This window comes from Lolium perenne, chromosome 3 (genome assembly GCF_019359855.2).
Source record: "Lolium perenne isolate Kyuss_39 chromosome 3, Kyuss_2.0, whole genome shotgun sequence".
NCBI lineage: Eukaryota > Viridiplantae > Streptophyta > Magnoliopsida > Poales > Poaceae > Lolium > Lolium perenne.
The window spans coordinates 306,582,629-306,593,936 of record NC_067246.2 but is presented as its reverse complement, the minus strand read 5'-3'; the positions used below and the strand labels follow the sequence as shown (position 1 = coordinate 306,593,936).

Sequence of the window (11,308 nt, the reverse complement as noted above, 5' to 3'; positions counted from 1 at the left end):
CCAACTAAACCCTAGCCTACAATCCATAGGCATTGACAAGTTGATACCTTGTCACATTGCACCCCTGCCATGATGCTTTGCCAAGTAAATGATGCACCCTTTTTTGACATGGTTCTTGTACTCCTACGGTATCTATGTACCCTTTTGTTTTTTTAGAATGCTACGGCATCTCTATCTGTAAGCAACTTTTTTGGGGGCAAACCTAATATGGGCTCTCTGCAGCGCATAGAGTTTGACAAGGCTTCAAGGCCCACAAGTTGGCCTCCTGGAGACTTCCTTCCTGGGCCTTCTTTTATGCTGCGTCGCTGCGCTGTGAGAAACCAACAGCCGGCGGCTACTGTCTCACTCGCCGCCGGTGCCGCCACGCCGTCGCCGGCGCCATGCTCCGCCTGTGAATCTTCGTCCTCACCCATATCCTCTCGTGTCTCGCCGCCTCTCACGCCAAGTAAACTGTCTCCTCTCTCCCGCCTCGCCAGTCACCTACCAATCCCGATGCCTAATCGCCTTCCTCGCCGGTATCGGCCTCTCCAGCGCCGACGCCGCCGCCCTTGTCGCCAAGGACCCGTTGACCCTCTGCGCTGGCGTGGAGTGAATCCTGGCCCCTAACGTCGTCGGGCTCACCAGGTCTCAGTATATCGCGTTCTGAGATCGAACGCCTTGTATCGCACTCTCGCTCGCCCCAAAAGCTTCCGCTGCAAATCATGTCTTACCACCAGCTCAGTTGCAGACTCGATAGGGTAGTAAAGCCCAATTCTGCGGGAAATGCGGGATAGATGCTTGTCGTATTGCTTCATTGTGCCTCGCTGTGCCACGGATACTTGCCTGCAAGCCAGAACGTGTGGCAGTGCGTGCAGAAGCCGTAGGTGTGCCCCGTGGCTCTGGGTATTCAGGCGTGCGCTGAAGGTTGTCGCATTCTTCAGGGAGGAGAAGATTGCTGTGAAAGTGCAGAACTTGGAAAACACGTTCAGGTGGTCGGAGGCTGAGCCCGGCATTGCTGTGTCTAAGGCTCCGGACGTGCTAACAATGCCCAAGGACATGCTGCAGCGCTAGTCAGATTTCCCCATCTCTGAGGTGGGATTGGAACCCAACCTACATTGCTTATCGGTCGGTGTTGCTCACTTATAGCTTGGAGGGCTGGCTCGGACCACGCTATTATGCCGTGAAGTATCTCCAGGGAAATGGATTGGTCAAGCGTGACCCAAGCTACAATACAGTTGCCAAGCTCACCGAGAAGGTATTTGTGGAGAAGTACATATGCCCTCACAAGAAAGCTGCAGCCTGCACCGCACCTTGCTGAAGACTATGCAACAACTTGCAGAGGTGAAGTGCCGACTAGAATCGGATATGCTTGAACCAAGAAAAGGCTATGAAGATTGGTAAATTGTGCATGGCACAACAAATTCTTGACTCTGCTTAGCTGGTAATTCCTATTTCAGTGTTTTTTTTTTGGCTAACTAGATGTTGGTTGTCTGCTCCATTAGATTCTGGTATGGTCGTTGCCCACGCCTGCTGAAACTGATAATTTGATTCCTGAATCCTGATATGTAATGTTATCATTTAGTAGAGAAGAAACCATGCCTTGCTTATGAACTTGTTCATCCTCGTGCCATGCTATTTAACAGTTGGAACTAAGAAAGCATGAGAACGGGCCGTTACACAATTCATTGAAATTTCTATTTTGATTTTTTAATTCATTCTGGGTGATTTTGGCTAGTGCCTATGAGGTAGGTGTGCCCTGTGACTGAGACATTTAGTTGGGCAAGAACAGTTTGAATCTTATGCAAAATAGAGTTAGGAATTAACAGATGCGAGCTGGCTTCCACTAGATTGCATCTACTATTTAGTGTTGTAAAAATATACCTTCACAACTATATGGAGCTTTTACTGCTAGCCTTTGTACTAAAACTTGGTAATGCCGGATCTGATAGTCGATGATGTGAACTATCAGCAATCCAGAATTTTACTTTCCCATGAACAGATTGCAAAACCTGTCCGCGTATTCAACATTTTCTTTTGTGCACATTATGTTTTGCTTCCCTGGTTTGTAGGCTTCAGAACTCCTGTTTTCATCTATGCATGAATATGCTTCAGAACTCAATACTTTCTGCAAAATCCAGTGTCTTCATATATGATAGTCCATTGATCCACTATAATGCCCAAGACCTTTAGGTCCACTATGAATAGTTAATCATGCAGTTGCACTGTTGAGATTTCAATTAGGAGTCTTACTTCAAGGGAAATGTTGTGGGCATAGTTGAATTATCATACATTTCGTGTCACCTGGCACTGTGGTTGTCTTGCAAGATCGTCCTCCTTGCTATATTACCATTCTCTTAAACGGCAGGATTTTTGGAATCTATATGCATGCACCTACAATTTCTCATCGCGAGTAATCATCCTTTGACTAGGTACTGCTTTTCTTGCATGTCTTGTCATCTTAACATCTACTCCGTACAATTTTATTGAGTCAACCAAGCATGTCTTCAAATTTATTCTTGGGGTTCAGAATGAACCACAACAAACATACTCTGTTCATTTCTATTCATATTTATGGCATGTAAGCAAGCAAATGTAGAATTCAAAGCTACTAGATATTTGATGATTATTTCCTTCTTTGACTTATATTTGTTTTCTCCTCTCTGTTGGTCTTATAGTCTCACTAGAGCATTTCTTCTACAGAAATGCTCTTACTAGAGCTTCTTTTTATGTGTAGGTATTTTGTGAATGGGACAGTCTCATATGCGTTTGGTGAAAAGAAAAGGTCCAGCAAGGTAACAAGTATTACTAAAGCTATGTTGTTGTATCATGATTTGTGCCCATCAAATGGTTAGAACTTAGATTATGTACCCTCGGTTTAGTGTGGTATCTAATCTGCCGAGATTTAATTGTTACATTTGCAAGCTATGCTTTATACAAACCAGATGTACTGTTGCTTCCCCTTGATTGTCATCTATATTTCAGTGTTGTAAAAACATATCTTGACAACTATACCAAACTGTTGCTACTGACCTTTGTATCAAAACTTATTAATGCGACATGTGATACTGGATAATATGATATATCAGCTATCTAAAAAATTCTGTGCTGAGAACGGATTGCAAAACCTCTCTGCATATTTCACAGCTTTTGTGCACATTATGTTTTGCTTCCCTTGTTTGTAGGTTTGAGAAATCATGTTGTCAATCCGCCATGAATGTGCTTCACAGCTCAATACTTCAACGATATGTTGTAGGCATACTTGAATTACCATTTTGCATTTCCAGGCCAGTGTGCTTGTTTTGCATGATCATCCTCCCAGCTGTACATGAATGTCTTCCTCTCCTTATGTGTGATTTTTGAACAAAGAAATGAAAACGTCTCCAAATAGAATTGGATTATTAAGAGTCTATCGTGTACTGCACCGAGTGCTCGTGATTTCAAAAATGTATACAACCGTAGCCTGACAATAGTACAAAAGGTGCATATCCTTGTGGCACGACGTGTGGTTGCTGTACTGTGCCTTATTTTATGACCTAAGATCCTAAGCAAACATTCCCAGCCAGAAATTAAAGCATGCCTAATGCAAAATATAACCACTACAGAGCTAATTAAGCGTGACTCCACTTTAGGGGGCAGGCCTGGATGTTTCTGCTGCATAACTTGTTTCAGCAAAAGGCCTTGCGTTATGCGCAGTTATAAGGGCTTCCTCATTTTGTGTTATCTTAACATGTCTATCCCTTATCCTGTGAATCGCTGCAGTTGCATCTCTCATGCACATTCTCTCTGTTGGAGCATGCTTGCTGCATGATAGCCCAACCTGCATGACAGAGAATATGGCATTGCTGCCATGTTCCATTTGGTTGCTTCCATCCTGCACACTACTCGCATTAGCTTCTTCAATGGGCAGTAGGACTGGATCTACAATCTGCATTAGCATCCCTGGAAATGCATTCTCTACATGCTTCTGCAAGGTCAACCCTTCTCTGAACATCTCATGAGTCGGCGCCATGCCTGTAAATAACTCGAGGATGACACTTCCGAAGCTTTATACATCTCCACATGAAGAAACTTGACCGCCTTGTCCATATTCTACATTGCATAGACCAAAAGTAGTGAGTTTACATTGCCTCGCGACACTCAGTAGATGCGTGGCTGCTGCAGCTGCGGGAGAATGCCCTGTGATGAGTGTGTGTTTCTGTTTCGAGTTGGACTTCTCTTCTCACCCCTACCTCCCCCTGTACCTCTCTGTACCTCCCAGCGGCCTGGCCGTTTTCGCGTTGGAATAAAGAGTGAGAAAAGGACTTCAGGTGGGGGCTTTTGCTTCCCACCGTTGAGTTATCAAAAAAATATTTATGTTCGTGGAGTAGGTAACGAGATTAGATAAAATTCGAGCTACCTGGAGCGACATATCCAATTGTTCCTCTTATTCCAATAGAACTCCTGGAAGAGATCTGTTGCTCTATTGATGATTCATGAAGAATCTTTGCAAGGCTGAAGTCCCCAATGTGAGCAACTAGATCCTCATTGAGAAGAATGTTGCTTGGCTTCAAGTCACAGTGAACTATTGGTGGTTCACAGTTGTTGTGCAAATAATCTAGTCCATCAGCAATATCAACTGCAATATTAATCTCTGCATCAATGTCAAACCATGTAGTTGCTGTGATGCATGTACATCCAGGTGTAACCACATATCTAGGCTCCCGTTAGGCATGAACTCGAACACAAGGGCTTTGAAGTCTCGTCGATTCGTGTCAGAGCTTGAGCAGCAAGTTATGACACTAATCAAATTACGATGGCGAATCTTACTAAGCGCCTCACACTCAGCTTCAAAGCTTTTGGAAGAGCCAGACTGTTGAAGATCAAAAACCTTCACAGCTACTGTGGTCGTCATATTATTGAGCAGCAAAACACACTTGTACAGATCCATACCTTCCCCTGCCAATCAAATTGTCTATTGCAAAGCCACTTGTTCCTTGGACCAATTCAGCATAAGAAATTCTGGGATAGTTTTCACCCATCAATTGAAATCCCCTTGTGGCTATAGATTGAGCTTTTGTTTTCTTTCTCATTCTGTAGAAAGCAAGCGTCAAACACAAGCACAGAATGACGCCAGCAACTGCGGCAGCTATTGTCATAACTAAATGGTGTTTTCTATAGCCATTCCCCATGGCTTCGGGCAGGCATGGTGGCAAATGCAACTCTGAGATACCACCACAAAGCCCCAGATTCCCATCAAAAAAGATTTCAGACATGTTACTGAACACGCCCTGCGATGGAACTTTTCCATCCAGATGGTTGAAGGACAGATCCAGCAGGAATAGTAATGATATGTTTTGAAAGCTTTCTGGGATATGACCAGACAAGTTGTTGTGTGAAAGATTTATTGCTTTAATGCCACCCATGAGTCCAAACTCCTGAGGGATCACACCCGAGAGTGTGTTCTTGGCAAGATTTAGCTCTTCTAAGCCTCGCATTTTGCTGATAGATGAGGGTATGCTACCAGTGAAGGAATTATGATCCAACCAGAGTGCTCTCATGCTTTGACAATTTCTGAGTTCACTTGGCAGCATCCCGGATAAGTTGTTCTGAGAGATGTACAGGTTTGCAAGTTTTGTCAGGCTGCCAACTTCAGATGGAAGAGAGCCAACAAAAAAATTGTCTGACAAATCCAGTATATATGACAAGGACGATAGGTTAAAGATCTCTTTAGGTAAGGGCCCCGTTAACTTATTGTCACTAAAGCTTGCTACAGTTATCTCCTGAAGGTTCCTTAGGCTTGTTGGAAGAGGCCCCTCAAATTTGTTGCTGTATGTGAAAAGACCTAGTAACCGTGTCAAGTTCCCAAGGGAGGATGGCAGGAACCCTGTCAATAGATTATCATTCAAATGCAAGGCTTCTAACAAATTTAGCCTTCCGATGCAGTCAGGTAAGGCACCAGTAAATTGGTTTATATAGAGTTGCAACTCACTTAGCCCTACAAGATTGCATATGCCAAATGGTATTCTTCCGGAGATCTCATTATATCCAAGCCAAAGCAATTGAAGTTGTGTTGATAGGTTGGCAACAGAGCTTGGCAGTGCGCCACCAAACATGTTGCGCCGGAGGTCAAGTACACGGAGATCAGTGCAGTTTGTCAAGAACGTCATGAACTCCCAGTCCTGAGCAGTAGCTGCCATTAGCTGATTTGTTCCAAGAACCAAAATGCCCGGGCAGAGCATTCCAATCTCTGGGGGCAATCTTCCGGTGAAGTTGTTTGAGCCAAGGTCTAGTTCATACATCTCAGTTGCATTTACAATAGAAGCTGGAAGGCTTCCAGTAAAGCTGTTCGAGTCAAGGAGTAGGTTCTTGAGATTTGGGAGCTGATTTCCGAAGTCATAGGGCAATGTACCGTGCAACTTATTTTGCGCAACACTGAAGGTGATAAGAGAGGAGAGGTTAAAGAAAGTTGTAGGGATAATGCCTGAGAGGTGGTTTGCACCCAGTTCAATCAACTTGAGACTAGTAATCTTGCCAAGGCCCTCAGGGATGGAACCCTCAAGTTGGTTGAAGGGCAAAGCGGTCTCCTGCAGTGCTGAGAGGTTGTTAAGTGATGGCGGAATGATTCCAGTGAAGTTGTTCTTCATCAGCATTATGGACTTCAAACTGGACAAGCCTCCAAGCCAAGCAGGGATTTCTCCCTGAGCTGATTTGAGGAAAGGTTGATGCCTTTAAGATTGGTGCAGTTCTTCAAGTTATCGTTTACTTCACCATGAAGTAAGTTCTTGGGCAAGTGAAGATATTGTAACCGAGAAAGTCGACCAATTGATGAGGGTATTTGACCATGGAAATTGTTTTGGCTGAGGTCTAGAATTTTCAAGAGCGTGAGGTTTCCAGTGGATGGTGTGATTGTGCCAGCAAGGCCCTCTGAAGTGAAGTTAAGCACTGTAACTCTGTGCTTATGCTTATGGCTACAACTGATGCCTGGCCACGAGCAGAAATCAGTAGTTGTGTTCCACGCAGCTAGGACATCTGGCTGGTTGCTTAGGCTTGCCCTGAATGCCAACAATGTATCCACGTCAGACCTATTGCTGAGTGTTCTGGCTGATGCCGAATGGAGTACATAGGGCAAAAGAGGCAGCAACAGAACCCAGAATATCGATGACACTGGGAACTGTACAAGAAATATAAGCTTTAATTAATTCCAAATGTCATAGAGTAATGTATGTACTGAACATATTGTATGGTAATTAATCTGCCAGTTTCACTAATTTCCTGTGGAACAGATATATATTTTAAGACAACTGGTTTATCTACTCTCAATTTATAAGCTGTTGTAGATGATTTTTTGGTTAGGAAAAAGCCAAATTGTGTCTGTTGGACCAACTTCCATATCTGAAACAGACCCATCTCACAACTAAACGCTTGTCCTAAGTTTTACTTATATGTATCCTTGTTTTTATTTTATTTGTTCAGAACGTCCTTGTTTATTTGTTTTCTTGTTCTACTAGGTCTTTGGGTCGATGGTAACTATGATGCAGAGAAACTGTTCTTTGTTAATATGCAAACGCTACAATATCCAACATCTACAAGATTGCATATCCCTTCCTCCAAAGAGGTTGTTTGCCTACGGAAATCTGAAAGGGCAACAAGGTAAGAATTACATACCCTCCTCATATCCTTCTGCTGGTTTTAGAAGAAAAGCTCGCCTTCTTGATTGCATCACCTGTCTCATACATACGCTCCATGACATTGCCGTTGCTAGTCAAGAAGGGCAAGGTGATTATAAGAGCACCTGTTAGCTAGCTAGGTCTGTGATTAGACTTGTCACTTACGACTTTACGAGATCACAACTGGAAAATGATGCCCACTTACATTCTCTAGTTAGTGGATAACAACATGCGTGAAATTCAAATGTAGTAAGTAGTGACATGGTCATAGATTAAGTGGAATGATCACTACTATATCACAAAAAAGTTACAGAACTTATGAGTGCTGAGCTGATAGTGATGGTGTTTTTTGTGTGTGGATAGGGTACCTCCTCAGCCACCAAATGAGTTGTGAACTTAGAGCAACTCTAACAGAGCCCGTAAACGGGCCAAAACCGAAAAATAACCACCGTTTTACGGGTTCGGGGCGAAAAACGGCGCCGATCAGTGACCGTAAAAGGGCCAAAACCGAAAAACTTTTTTCGGCCGAGACCGAAAACTCAAAATGGCCTGTATTTGTAGGGGTCGATCGAGCGAACCGAACACTCGATCCCTATCTAGGGCGCGCGCTGAAGGTTCAGCTGACGCAACCGCTCACTCGCTCCTTCCCCCACGCTCCCCGCGCCGCCACCACACTCCGCCGCCGCCGCCCCGCCCAATTCGCCCGAGCCCCGCAACCCGGAGGTAGCGACGGTCGCCCCGCACCCCGTCCGCTGTTCCTCGCCCAACTCCGGCTGCCGCCCCCACCGCCGCCGCCGCCGCTCCGTCGGAATCGAGGATGAGCTCGGGCGATGATTTCAATCTGTCGGATTCGTCGAGCTCCGACGATTCCGACCTCGACGAGCTGCTCCAGGACGACGACTTGGAGGCCACCATGCTCCTCCTCGCCGTCAAGGACCTGGAGGACCGGCGAAGCTGCTGAATCGGAGGCGCGGCTCCGTGTTCGGCCGGAACCACATCCAGCGGAATCGCCTCCTCGGCCACCAGCAGCTGATGGAGGACTACTTCGCCGAGGTACCTACCTATCCTGCCCATCTGTTCCGTAGGAGGTATCGCATGCGGCGTAGCTTGTTCGTCCGAATCGTCAAAGCCTGCGAATTGCATTCGAATTACTTCAAGCAACGTAGGAATGCCGCCGGGGTGATGGGTTTCAGCGCTTTCCAAAAGATCTCTGCTGCCATGAGGGTAATTGCGTATGGCATCCCTGCGGATTACACCGACGAGTATCTTCGAATTGGCGAAGATACTACCACGGAGTCAGTCCGCAGGTTTGCTCGCATGATTATCAAGTTGTACGGGCCAACGTATCTCCGAGCTCCCAACGAGGATGACACCAAACGGTTGATGGAGATAAATGAGAAAAGAGGTTGGCCTGGAATGCTTGGTAGTCTCGATTGTATGCATTGGACATGGAAGAATTGTCCAAAAGCATGGCATGGACAGTACTGTGGCAAGAGCAAAGATGCAACCATTGTCCTTGAGGCCGTAGCATCACAAGATTTGTGGATTTGGCACTGTTTTTTTGGTTTGCCGGGGACACTCAATGACATCAACGTCCTGCAAAGGTCTCCTTTGTTTGCTAAATTAGCAAATGGGGAAGCACCCACTTGCAACTACAAGGTCATGAACAATGAGTACACAATGGGCTATTACTTAGCCGATGGCATCTATCCGGACTGGGCAACTTTTGTTAAGTTTGTCAAGGATCCCCAAGATAGAATAGAAGCTGAATTTGTCAAGGCTCAAGAAGCAGCTCGCAAGGACATTGAGAGAGCTTTTGGTGTTTTGCAAGCAAGGTTTGCCATTGTTCGTGGCCCAGCCAGATTTTGGGACAAGAAAACCCTTGTCAACATCATGACATGTTGTGTGATTCTTCACAACATGATCATCGAGGATGAAAGAGACTTGAGCTTGCCCTGCTTCTATGACAATGTTGGCACCCGAGTGGAACCCCAACGCAATCCGGATCGCATTGAAGCTTTCCTTGAGGCACATCGGCAGATTGAGAATTCCACTACCCATGCCCAGCTCGTGTATGATCTGAAGATGCACCACTGGCAGCGACATGGCCGTCGCCTTTGATCCTACCATTCCATTCATTTGCTTGTCACATGTATCATTGTTGAGACATTTGTGCATTTGTCCAATTTTCCCGAAGTTGTTGTAATTTGGTTGAGACATTTTACATTTGTTCAATTTTCCCAGAACTGTTGTAATAATTTGGTTCAGACAATTAGTTATGTGTTGTAATAATTTGGATGATTATTTCATTAATTAAGATACATTGTTCTATGTGTTGCATATGAAAAACCCTGCTTTTTCTGCGCCTGCCATTTTCCGGCCCGTAGTTTTTCGGTTCGCGTTTTTACGGGCTCTGTTAGAGATGCTCTTACATTGGTCTTTGGTTCTGCAGGAGGGATTGCTTGTTCAGGTTGTCTCGTTTAACTGCACTGCCAAAATTGTACGAGTAGGACCTGCAGAAGTTGGTGAAGTTGGGAGCTGCGAAAAGAGTGATCTGATGTCTGAAGAACTCTACCGTCGTCCAGTGGCCGAGCTCCAGATAATATTTACGGGTCATCTTCAATTGGTGGTCACTGGTAAATGGTCATGGTGGTGGCCTGGTCAAGGAGGCGAAAGCTTCAGGTAGGGTCGCACGGCAACACCACTCCTCAACTGAGTCTTTGAATGTTTTCTTGACCAGAGCATCTGCACTCTGATTGTCTAACAAATGCTGTTTATTCTTCACTGGGCACGAGGAAGTTTCTAAATAATCGGTAGCATTTTAGCCCTGCCGCGATGGGGCCTTTGTGGGCTTTAGCAGGACGGTGTTTTTGTTGTGTGCTATGCATTCATTGTATTACACTGCGGCCTGTTGACTGTTGTGTTGTTGGACTGATGAGATAAACAGTTTCTTCCTATATACCATTTTGGACTGTTTTTTTAAGGGACCATGTTGGACTGTTTTGCTGTTGTAACTAATTATTTGTGACTCAAACTAAAGAAGCATGTACATACATTTTTCCTTAATTATTGCCACCGAGGCTTAATGGTGATCTAATCTACCCATTCATTGGTGGTGGTTAATTTTTTGGCAACATTTCTATTTGCTCAAACATCATTGTTAAGAACAGGCCTAAGGGACCTGAACACATAAGTTCTACGCGCATTTCCTACATTGCACCTGTACTTAATTATACAGATTATTTGCTCGTTCATGCTTGTGAGCTTGACTGCTTGACCCATATCATGTATTCATGTCCTTGAAGTTAGGGCATCCCTAGCGGACCGACGTAAATGTAGTGAGGCTAGCTGAATGTGTCCACGCAGACAGGGGGCATGGCCCAGCGACGCGATCCAGACGGATAGAGCACCCCTCTCGGGATACACAAGCATTGCCGTGATGATCTCCTAGTTGCCTGTGTCCCCTGCCATGCGGCGGGCCACCGACACCATATAATTTGTATGAAGGCGTGAGAGCACAAGAATGTGAGGCCCTGGAACCGGTACCATGAGGATTCCACCAATCCCGTAGAAATCACCACGATATCAATTTATAGACGCTCTTCGACACGACGTGCGCGACGTATCACACACGTGATCCCCGAGAAATTACCACGAGCAGTAACATTACCACATGATTACAA

At 45.2% G+C, this 11,308-nt stretch overlaps 1 protein-coding gene, 1 long non-coding RNA gene and 1 pseudogene across 2 annotated transcripts; 2 read left to right on the top strand and 1 right to left on the bottom strand.

Moving 5' to 3' along the window:
* Positions 1 to 311: 311 nt before the first annotated feature.
* Positions 312 to 10,691, top strand: LOC127345344 (uncharacterized). The gene is made up of 4 exons (XR_007878625.1): positions 312 to 1,420; positions 2,714 to 2,771; positions 7,467 to 7,608; positions 10,078 to 10,691. It is a non-coding gene; the product is annotated as an uncharacterized lncRNA (long non-coding RNA).
* On the bottom strand, positions 3,540 to 7,348 carry LOC139838692 (uncharacterized; annotated as a pseudogene).
* Positions 7,616 to 9,897, top strand: LOC139838624 (protein ALP1-like). The gene has a single exon (XM_071828615.1). The coding sequence runs from the start codon at positions 8,658 to 8,660 to the stop codon at positions 9,744 to 9,746; it is 1,089 nt and encodes a 362-aa protein (XP_071684716.1). The 5' UTR covers positions 7,616 to 8,657; the 3' UTR covers positions 9,747 to 9,897.
* Positions 10,692 to 11,308: the final 617 nt, after the last annotated feature.